Source organism: Anopheles arabiensis, chromosome 3, assembly GCF_016920715.1.
Source record: "Anopheles arabiensis isolate DONGOLA chromosome 3, AaraD3, whole genome shotgun sequence".
NCBI classification, from domain to species: domain Eukaryota; kingdom Metazoa; phylum Arthropoda; class Insecta; order Diptera; family Culicidae; genus Anopheles; species Anopheles arabiensis.
Window position 1 is genome coordinate 53,563,456 of NC_053518.1, and position 11,060 is coordinate 53,574,515.

At 38.3% G+C, this 11,060-nt stretch overlaps 1 protein-coding gene and 1 long non-coding RNA gene across 2 annotated transcripts; one reads left to right on the forward strand and one right to left on the reverse strand.

Annotated features, from left to right (window-relative positions):
- Nucleotides 1-1,059: 1,059 nt before the first annotated feature.
- On the forward strand, nucleotides 1,060-4,478 carry LOC120902860 (protein MMS22-like). The gene is made up of 2 exons (XM_040311907.1): nucleotides 1,060-2,893; nucleotides 2,958-4,478. Exons 1-2 carry the CDS (start codon nucleotides 1,135-1,137, stop codon nucleotides 4,412-4,414), a joined length of 3,216 nt encoding a protein of 1,071 aa, XP_040167841.1. The 5' UTR covers nucleotides 1,060-1,134; the 3' UTR covers nucleotides 4,415-4,478.
- A 664-nt stretch (nucleotides 4,479-5,142) lies between these two features.
- LOC120903629 lies at nucleotides 5,143-10,847 on the reverse strand. Its single transcript, XR_005739629.1, has 2 exons — nucleotides 9,778-10,847; nucleotides 5,143-6,027 (listed from the first exon to the last, which is right to left on the reverse strand). It is a non-coding gene; the product is annotated as an uncharacterized LOC120903629 (long non-coding RNA).
- Between the last annotated feature and the right edge of the window lie 213 nt (nucleotides 10,848-11,060).

The window sequence follows — 11,060 nt, forward strand, 5'->3', positions numbered from 1 at the left end:
AACAAATATCGACGGCTGTTGTCAAAATGAATCTCAAAATGGCAACATGCCAAACGCTAAGAAGACACCTCCTCTATATTCCACCTTGGCCACCACCCTAAAGCTCTTTTCCACCACCTGGTATTTTTAATCCACCTTGGGCCCCGTTAATACATATTGTGAACAGGTAAAAGTAAGGCTCAGCCCTTTACGTTACGCTAGCGTAACGCGTAACGCCAGTTTATCACAAACCTAAGCAGCATTTTGGAACGCCTTTTTTAACCGCCGTGGATGAGCAAATTAATAGATTATCATGTCTTATTATTGCTTATTTTTACATGATTATTGGAAAAGCAACAATTTTTGAATAATCATAAAAAAGAACGGCAATCGCTAATAAAGATAAAACTCATTGATACTTCATGAGTATAAATAAATTATAGTATTACTATTAGGCCATCATTTTTAACAGCAATCAGAGTTGTAACAACTTCAAGTATTATAAATAATAAAAATACTATACATAAGAAAGGGTTACTTATAAAAAATGATTATTTATTTATTTTCCCAGCTATTGATAAAGCAGGATAATGAAATACATACAAATATTTACTAACTTCATTTACCTAACTTTAAAAAAGAGCCCTCGCAATTACCTAAAGTAATGTTTATTCAAAATGGCCGGAACAATAGATGGAATAGGTAATAATTATATTTCACATATACTATTTATTTATAAATATTTTTAATATTTTATATTTTCTAATCATAAGAAATTTTACTCCAATTGAAAGCTTTTGGGATGTTTATGAACTTCCTTCTTTCAGACTATTTTTCATAAATCATAATGCAACAATGAAAAATATTGAACTTTCGATTTAATTGTTATTTAAAAATTAAATCTCGTAGAAATCGATTCATCTTAAAGCAATTATTTTTTTTATCGCAATTTAAAATATTTTTTATTCAAATAATGTACACTGGTCGTTCGCCTGGATGACAAAACTGTAATAAAAATGCTGCTTGGGAATATTTTAAGGGATGTAACGCTTCTGCAATGTAACGTAGAGGGCAGAACCTTACTTTTACCTGCAAAGACAAATTTTCAAGAATAAGATTAACAAGTGTAAAGTTATTGAAGTGATTGTAGATAGAATGTTTGACTGTAAACCATCGGATTGGCGTGTTTCTTCGAGGCACGAACTTCTCAACACCCTAGCACAGGATGGCGGTGTTTCGTTTGGCCTTTACTTTGAAACAAGCACATTGGTAACAATCTTCGGTGTTGAAATATATCAATTGTACGATCTATTAGTGCACGATTTGTCGAAAAATGCAAGAGAAAGGATTCAAAAACTGATGCTGCTACAGAACACATCAAGTCGTTGCATTCGGATACAAAGATTGGAAATTACGCGGTTTTTGCGTCTTGTTTTAGGAAACGCAACTAGATTGCAGGGAACAACATTATGTGATGGTATCTCAATCATTTTAAATTGCCTGCCAAAATTAATGGAGCCTCTACTAATATACGGATGGAACAGCGTATTCGATGGAGAATACTGTGGTTATGAAATCTATCACGGAGTGTTGGAATGGCGATGGCTTATTCTGCTGCTTGCAAAGGAAATGAAAGAATTTATGAACACATCTAATACCGATAGTGGAAAATGCTTCAGCAAAAGAAATTCGCTCATAACTTTTGAAAGACTTTATCGTACACTGTTGATCGATATGCTGGAACTGGCATTTCATCAATTTCGCATAAATGCGATAGAAGATGTCATCTTTGAAGCTCCGTATCAATGTAACTGTGTAAAGTTAATGTGGCTTGGTATGATGGTCTTGTCGGAAACAAACAAAGAACTGATAAATTTTTGGACAAATTTAAACGAGTGCTTCCCAGCTTTACTGAAGGAAAGAAAGGATGGTTATATATTTAAGATATGGCTTATAAATGCATTGGCCCACTTCTCCGAACAAAAGAAGGATCTGGAAGGAATTGAACAGCCCATTGCAAAGCTTCCTCATCACTACACCCTCATTGACGATATCGTGAAGGAATTTATTAAATCATGCAACACAGAACAACATGTGAGAGTATTTTTGATATTGCTGAAACCAATAATCACGGAACTGTGGCCGGTACGATTTGAAACTGTTATTCTCCTTTGGGATTATTTTAGTGTCCGACTAAACTCATCATTTCATTCGAATAGTGATTCGTTAGATGCTGTTTGTTGTGTTAGTCGGTCAATCGATGATTTTATTAAACAGGCAGCCGTGCTTGCTTCACCAGAATCAACAAAAAATAGCTTGAATCCTAAAATGAACAGTTTCAATATGTTTCTCATTTTGTTGACATCAATGATACGATATAACACGGCAAAGGCGTTGAAGACAAAAGTACAAATTATTTTCAATCGCATATTTCTTAAACTTGGCCCTAAAAAGTACGAAAACATGACAGAACAATCTATATATAACCTTGGGCTTATGCTACTTACTATGATTAGTGCCACGAACTTCGAAGAGGATTATTGTAGAGTGTCGAAACAAATGCAGTTGATCCGACTAACAGGTGGACCAATAAATTTACCTGTTGATATTATTATTAAACGTATCACAATTGCGACACAAGCTCACATGGCTCTCTTAGTGTTGTTTAGTAACACATGTTTCGATAAAACATCACATAGTGTCACTTTTTTGGAAAGCTTTGAAAATGCTCTTCAAAAGTATGGTAATCGTTTGCAACCAGCATTGGAATTGATAGCGGAAGGAACAATTTTAATTTACAATAAAGCAATTTCTAAAAGGTCACTAGCACGTGGTGAAAAAAGTCTAATTGGACCATGGATGCTGAAATATATACGTCATAGTACATCTGATCGATGGCACAAATTACTTGATGGTAAGAATGCCTGACTATTATTTCATTGCGTTGCTTATTATTAATTATATTTCTTCCATTTTAGCGATATCCAAATGTTTAAAATCTTCAATTTCAATGGACGAAGATTTTTTAACGGCGATTAATCAACATGTCATGCCATTTGTCAACGAACAGTATTCAAAAAAGATCTCTACTCCACCGTGCATAGCCCAAATTGCCGCCTATATAACCATAAGAAGTATATCTAATAATGCTCAAAATGGTCAGATTTTGTCATATTTTAGTACCTATGCCAATTGTCCTACGGCACATTCAGATCAACAGCTGACTTACTTGAAATTGATAGGAGAAAGCCGCAAAATGTTAACATTGATAGACGAAAAGACTATTCTACGGCTTTGGTTAAAAATGGGTTTTTTTTATGATCGCGAAATTCTTTTGGACCTGACACGAGTAGTATATGGGTTAGATGAGTTCAAAGCATTATGTGAGATCCCGCAGTACGAAATATTCGAAAGTAATGCAATTCCAATTGAACTATTTTTTCGCTTTGTTGGTAAACGTTATCGAGAAGTAGATAATATCATAAAAATGGATTTGAAAATGAAGCTTCATACGATATTTCAACAGTTTGATAAATGGATACCCAATCCCAGTCGAATCATCAGACAGCGAATACTTGCCGTTCTAGTGTTGGCTTTAAAAGAATGTACTCATGCATTTTATATAAAATCAAATTCAACGTGCCTATACCATCTAGCTTTTAAGCACTTCTTTCTGCCATTTTCTGTTCTTACCGACCGTTATGTTCAACTAGATTATATTGAAGATGTTGCAAGAGTTTGGCATAAAGTAATGGAAATCCTCGGAAGAATGGAATATAGGAGCGATCCAATGATTGGGGATAATGTGATTAACATGTTGATCAAATGGGTACCACAATTTGCTAAACTGTCTAATTCCGAACATGCATTAAGGCCAGTAATGTTGTTTTTCTGCAGTCGTAATGAAGAATTAGTTCTCTACGCAATGCCGCGATTCGTATTAACTTACGTCGATCTCCAACGATGCCTTCCAAAATCGAATGCTCTTCAAGCTATGCAAATATTGCAAACGCTAATAGAATCTCTCCTGAAGCGAAAGGACTACGGGAAAATAATACTTTTTATACGAACAGTGGGTCTATCAGTAATGCAACATGCTTTCATGTGCAACGAAACGTTTTCTACTCGCATTATCGCTATGGAGTTGTTGAACAATTTAATGATCAGCACAGAAGGGCCTTCAAATATAGTAAAACAAGAAATGCGAAATGTTTTTTCTCTATTTACTCGCAAATATTTATCACTTTATGCGGAAAGTTACTTTACATTTGTCTGTCGACTTGCGGATCGCAATCCAAATTTTATACGTCTAATAATTGATGAGGTTCGCAGTGAGGTAGGGCAAGCAGAAAAAATACGTGGTCAGGAAACAGATTTATTCTTACGGAATGCGTTGCATCGATTAGAAACCGTGTGTGAACAGAATAAAATATAGTAAAAATAATGTATTTTTTGTTACATAGATGTAATAATAAAAATAATGTAAGAATTGCAACATATAAGCATGAAGTAAATCTTCCTAAATCAATCTTATTTCAATCTCTATAAATCTTATTATAAATCTTATCTTATAAATCTTATTTCAATCTTTCAAGACTGTGGGCCCCTTTCCGAATATGTCTTATTATGTCGAAACTAAAACTACGCAGGGTGGCCACCCAAAAACGCAGGGAAAACTGGGAATTAGCCGGGAATTTTATTTTTCCGAAAAAAATGGGTTTTGTATATTGTTCCCAACTTACCATAGGCCATCAACATCACACCAATTTGTAAGGACAACATTTTCCGATTCTTACATGAGTCTGCTTCGAACAAAGTGTTATTCTACCTCGATACATGTCAACGAAACACTGACCTACCGCGACGGTACTCGAGGTACAGTTGTACGATCATCACATTACATGGCGACCGTGACCATAATCTGCAATCGACGGGCAGAAGTTAAAATCAAGTAATATGTGGTAGGCCGCAAATACACGACGCGCGTTTCCGCGAGCGCGTTCAAACGCGTATAACAGTTCCGCAGAGATATCCAGCATGAGCATCTCTGCGTTTCCGCGGTAGCGCGTTCGAATGACATTTCATTTATATGGCTGGATTGTTATACGCGTCGTGTATTTGCGGCCATATATATAACGGTAACGTAAAGTGCAAGTAACATCCCAGGTGACAACTGTTCTACATTTTTAGCTTATAAGCTAAAAATGTAGATTTTTTTTTTATTGATTTTTATAGAGACTTTGAGCCTTTCGGCTTCATTCGCCTCTTCTTAAACTACTTAAACCTAACAATCTTCTTACCCAGGGGATTTCCTCCCTGTGTAAACCTTAATCCGGGTTTGCTCGGTTTCCTTAAAACTAAGCTTAAAACTAAAAGGAAGATCAATTTAATAATTTATCAATTTAAGATCAATATTAATTTACGACACATATTATTCTGATAAACTAAATTTCTTCATAAAGGTTTGTCATACAAAGGAATTTGAGGAGTTTTCGCTGACATTTGGGGTCGGGTGATAGGATGATGTCTATGCTGGTATCAAGATGGCATAAGGCGCGTTCGGTGGTGTATCCATGGCAATCGGTGAGAATATGACGAACAGTAATGTTTACGCCACAAAACCTGCATAACGGTGGGCTGGACTTTTCTAGGAGATAGGAATGTGTAAGCCGGGTGTGTCCAATCCTGAGGCGTGATAGCACTCGTTGGTTCCGGCTGGAGTGTGTGTCTTTCCAGGCTGTTGTTGATGGTTTGATGGTTCGAAGAATAGAATTTTGTTTCCGGTGCCAGGTGAGGTTCCATTTTTGGTCAACTATTGTTTTGCTCCATTTGTTGAAGTCTCTGCGGGCTATGGTTGTGTTGTTTTCTGGAGGACGGAGCCGACCCTGGTTTACAAATTGGTCAGCTTTCTCGTTTCCGCTGATACCCGAGTGACCAGGTATCCAGCAGAATGTTATAACCGGGGAGTTATCTAGTTGATCTAATAGTTGGATGTGCGGATCTCGGATGTTACCGTGTTCTAGGGCGGCTAGAACACTGGCACTGTCGCTGAAAATAATATTTGGTTTATTAAGGCAAATACCTTCTTGCGCGGCGACTATCATGGCTATTGCTTCAGCTGAGAATATAGAGGTATGGTCTGGTAGTTTGATGGCACAACTGTTGTTGGAGGAGAAAATACCGAAACCGGCGGATTCATTGAGGACAGAGCCGTTGGTAAAGATATGATGGTGATTCTGGTATTTGCTTTGGATGAGACTGGTAAAATGATGGCCGGCGATATGGCTGCAATTTCCTGCACGTAGTTTATCTTTTAAAGACCAGTCTATTGTAGCCGGTTGACGATACCAAGGGCGCCCTCCGCGTCCGGTAAGCTTGCTGATATGGGGAAGCTGGTTGTTGGTAAGCGTATGAAATTGTGCATTGACTCTGTTGATAAATGATTCGGCTTTGATGTCCTTCTCTAGGATGCGTCCTGCTGCTGCTGTTAATCTGTTGGTGATAATGTAATCAAAAGGAAGAAGTCCGCTCTCACAAAGTAGAGAGAGGATTGGACTGGTGCAGAAGGCTCCAGTTGAAAGGCGGATGGCTGTATGGTATATGGGAGCAATACGCTTCTCAAAGTTTTCTCTTTGGCGAGAGACAATCTCAATACCGTAGAGAAGTTTGGGAAGCAGCCAGCTATTGAGGATCTGCAGAAGTGTTTGACGTGATGCACGATGTTATCCAGCTCCTAACATCCTAAAGAGGTTCAGTCTGGTTTTTGCTTCTTTTCTTATCCGGTTGGAGTGGGGAATGAAAGTAAGTTTTGTGTCAAATGTAACACCTAATATTTTCGCTGAGTTTACATTTGGTATGATGTGGTCGTGAAGTTTGATTGGTAGTTTGCGATGAAAGCCCATTTTGCAGATATGGAGGATTTGAGATTTGGAATGGGATATTTCACGACCTGTCCACCGAGACCAGTGCCTTATCTTGTCAACTCCTTCTTGGAAAAGCTGACGAGACGTGCTAACAGATCTCGATGAAGAGACTAGAATGATATCATCGGCATAGACAAAAGGTTTGATTTCATATGGATTGGAGCAAAACAGAGATTCAATACTGATAAGGAAAAGTGTAGGAGAAAGGATGCCCCCCTGAGGGACACCGTTTTCTAGAGGATTCGGATTAGAAACACTATTACCGATTAGGACTCTAAATGATCTGTCTGTAAAAAAATTGTCTATGAAATTAGTGAGCCGGCCACCAAAGCCCCAAAAAGCTAGTTGAGAAAGAATGGAATGGCGCCAAGTGCGATCAAAAGCTTTGGAAATATCTATGATGGCAAAGTCCATGTGATGATCCTGGTCTATTGATTTTTGAATAGTATCATCTAATTTAGCAAAATATGTTTCCGTGCCCAACCCGCTCCGAAAAGCGTGTTGGTCAGAGCTAAGCAGGTTTTTGTCTTCTAATTCTTGCGAGAGGCGGCGATTTACCATGCGTTCTAAAACTTTACCCATGCAGCTAAGGAGGGAGATTGGACGATAGCTATCAACGTTGTGGTTAGGTTTGTTAGGTTTGGGTATGGGGATAGTTAAACTACTTTTCCAATCATTAGGAATATTACCGGAAGACCAAATACTATTGTAAATGTTAAGAAGGGTGGATTTAGATTCTACAGGAAGGTTTTGCAGTAAGGGATATCCTATGTTATCGGGACCAGCAGATCTGCCTTTACATTTCCTTAGTGCCCAATGGAGTTCAGTTATTGTGAAAAGACTATTGTATCTATGTTCAGTGGCATCAGGGAAAGAAATGGGAAGAGATTCAGTGTTAAGTTTATGGGTTTGAAAATTACTCGGATAATTGTATGTGGCAGAAACATCAGAAAAGTGGATGGCAAAGGCTTCAGGTACTTCAGCAGGGGCTATGATAGTGTCCTGGGTTTTGAGAACTATCGTGGAGCTTTGTTGATTTTTACCATTCAAACATCCGACTCGCCTCCACACTTCCTTGCTAGATAACTGAGGATAGATTTCATTAATGAAATTATCCCAGTAATTCTTTTTGGCAAGACGAACTGCTTCCTTGGCAAGTCGATTGGCTGTACGATATTCCTCAGCAAAAATGGGTGTGAAAAAGTTATCCGGATTTTTGCTAGCTCGGCGGAATTTGCGCAAAGCAGCTCTGCGAGCTTTAATAGCTGCAGCAACTGTTGCGTTCCACCATGTTGGTTCACATCTTTTTCCAGGTTTTCCAGTTGTACGGGGAATACTCCGAGAAGCGGCGTATTCAATGCATGCTAAAACGAGAGAGAGGGGGATTTTCATCAAGTGGAAGATTGAACATTATTTCTCTTTGATATGCTGCCCAATTGGCCTCTTCATATTTCCACCTGGGGCGGAGAAGTGGCCGCTGGGGATTTAAACTACTGTGGATTAAAAGTGGAAAATGATCACTACCATGAGTGTCATTAGAAACTGTAACTGTGAACTGCTGTGCCATAGAAGATGACACAGCGCAGTAGTCAAGTATGGAGCCTTTGCCGTTTATGGGAGAAATACGTGTAGCGGATTGGTTTGAAATTACTTCCAGACCAATCGTTTCAAAAACACAAGCAATGCTGTTCCCTCTGTTACATGAGGTCGAGCATTCCCAGGTGGTATGTTGGGCATTAAAATACCCTAAAACAATTAAATTATTATTAATTTGCTGAAAGGTACAAGTGAGATCGAAAATTATTGTAAAACGGTTGATTGAATGAGAAAGATATAAACATACTATGGAGCATTGCACGGGAGAAGAAATTTCTACAGCTACTGCGGGAAGATTAGTGGATATAGCTATTCTATATGATGGAATGTGTTTTAAAATGCCTACAGCTACACTATGATGAGGTATGGTTGGGTGTATGTTAGTGTACCAATTGTATCTATTTAGAGGAGAGCTAAGGAAAGAGGAAACTGTCATTACTTCTTGAAGGGTTATTATTGTTGGATCGTGTCTATTGATTACTAGTTTTAGTTCTTCTATATTTTGGTTCATGCTTCTGATATTCCAGAATAATTCAAATAAGGATGAAAAGTTATTAGATTGATATGATGAATTGAATTATGTAGTAAAGGAAAAATGGATAAACGTTAATGCTTATAATCAGAAGGATATTGTTAATATTGAAATTATAAACTAATCTACAGATTTAAGAGTTCTAAGATCTAAGAGTTTTTTCAGAGGCGACAGAGGGAGAAGGATTGGATGTGGGAGGGTTGGGGGATTGGGATGAGTGAGAGATGGGGATAATTTTTCGGGGTTGGGATACCTCTTCCGAGGAGGGGGTGTTCTTTTGGTGAGAACGTTTCCGTTTGTTAGTGGTGTTATTTTGTTCGTCTACGTCATTTTGTTTTACATGTTTTACTTTTTCTACTTTTTTGTCTTCATTATCTTCTTCAGTTTCTTCTTCAGTGCTTTCTTCTGTGCTTTCTTCCGTGCTAAAATTGTCTAATTCTTCGTCACATTCATCCTCTTCAATTTCCATTTGAGATTCTATTTTCTTTTTTTCTAAACTCTTTTCAAAATTCTTGCACATTCTTTTCATAGTTTTATCCTAATCTTCGATTTTTGTTGTTAGATTAGTTACTGTTTGTGTAAGCAAAATTATCATTTTTTCTAGAGATTCATTCTTTTTCTTGAGTTCTGCAATTTGGGTGTCTTTTTCATCTACTGTGTGTGTCTGTTGTGCGTATGTGATGCGGTTTTGAATGGGACTAGAATTTGTGGATTGGGTAACATTAAGCAGAGCTTTACGAGCCTCACCGTAAGAACAGTTGTTGCCGATCTTGTACATGATGACCTGTTCTTCTTGGAGGTAGCGGGGACAGGTACGAGACGTGGTGCTGTGGTTGTCCTTGCAGTTTATGCACACGGGATCTACGGTGCACTCTCCATGCGCAGGGGTACCACAGTTAGTGCAGGTAGGCGACAGTTTACAGTGAATCTGTGTATGTCCAAACTGTCCACACTAAAAACACTGCATTTGTTTCGGGTAATAGGCTCTTGTTTTCACTTGTAAAGCACCAAGGCGAATAAACTCCGGAATGGAGGTAGCATTGATTCGAAGTAGAAAAATGTTTGTTGGCACAATTTCACCATTCACTTTACGCGTAAAACGCCGAACATTCATTACTTTTTGGGCACTTAAGTTCTCCAGAATATCTTCATCACTTAATCCTTTTAGATCCGGGGCAAAAATAACACACTGAACACTATTGAGGGTCACATGAGGAGCAAATTTCACAAGGGTTCCATCGATTAACTTTGTAATTTTTTGAAGCTTCTCGAAGTGGCTTTGGTTCCTAGTTTTCAGCAAAAGCTTCTTTCCACTGTCGATTTTACGGCCAAACTCACTTAGATCACTGCCAACGGCGTCCTTGATGGTTTTACCTACGATGAACGGGTTTACGGGCAAGACAGAATCATTAGCCATTTGAAGCACCAAATACTTAAGTTCACCATTCTCATTGTCTTTGTCCATCCACGGGGGCATAGGTCTCACTCTACGAGTGGTCCCGGGAGGGGGAAAATTCCCCCCTAAGGGGGGAGGGTCTGACATGTTGTCGGCCCAATGTAAAAATATTTCTTTTAAAACAATTATTTATTTCAATTTCAAATCACTGTTTAAATCACAGAATCACCACACCAACAAACACTTCACTGTGATACAGATATTATCCCTAACCACGTAAAACTAGTCCTGAAAAGGACTGCATTGAACGGCTAAAAGTAACACTTCACAGCAAGGTCGCACACGAAACAAAGAGGAAAAATATCGGGTAACAAATCACAGACTACAGAGCACGAGGTATAAGAAATACGTCCGCACACTTCAGCTGTCACAAGTCGAATGAAAAAAAAAAGTAGAACAGTTGTCACCTGGGTTGGGCTTTCATTTCTATGGCTGGATTGTTATACGCGTCGTGTATTTGCAGCAATACGTATAACGGTAACGTAAAGCGCAAGTAACATGTTAACGCGCCGAAAGTCATGTGAGCAGTGTCGCGTAGACGCATGAACAAAAGTTTGAAATGTGCATTTTTTAA

What these genes read in the sequence shown, in the direction of transcription:
- LOC120902860 (XM_040311907.1), top strand. Translation starts at nt 1,135, where the DNA reads ATGTTTGACTGTAAACCATCGGATTGGCGTGTTTCTTCGAGGCACGAA. An exon ending in ATGGCACAAATTACTTGATG is followed by an intron (nt 2,894 to 2,957) that starts GTAAGAATGCCT and finishes CTTCCATTTTAG; the next exon opens with CGATATCCAAATGTTTAAAA.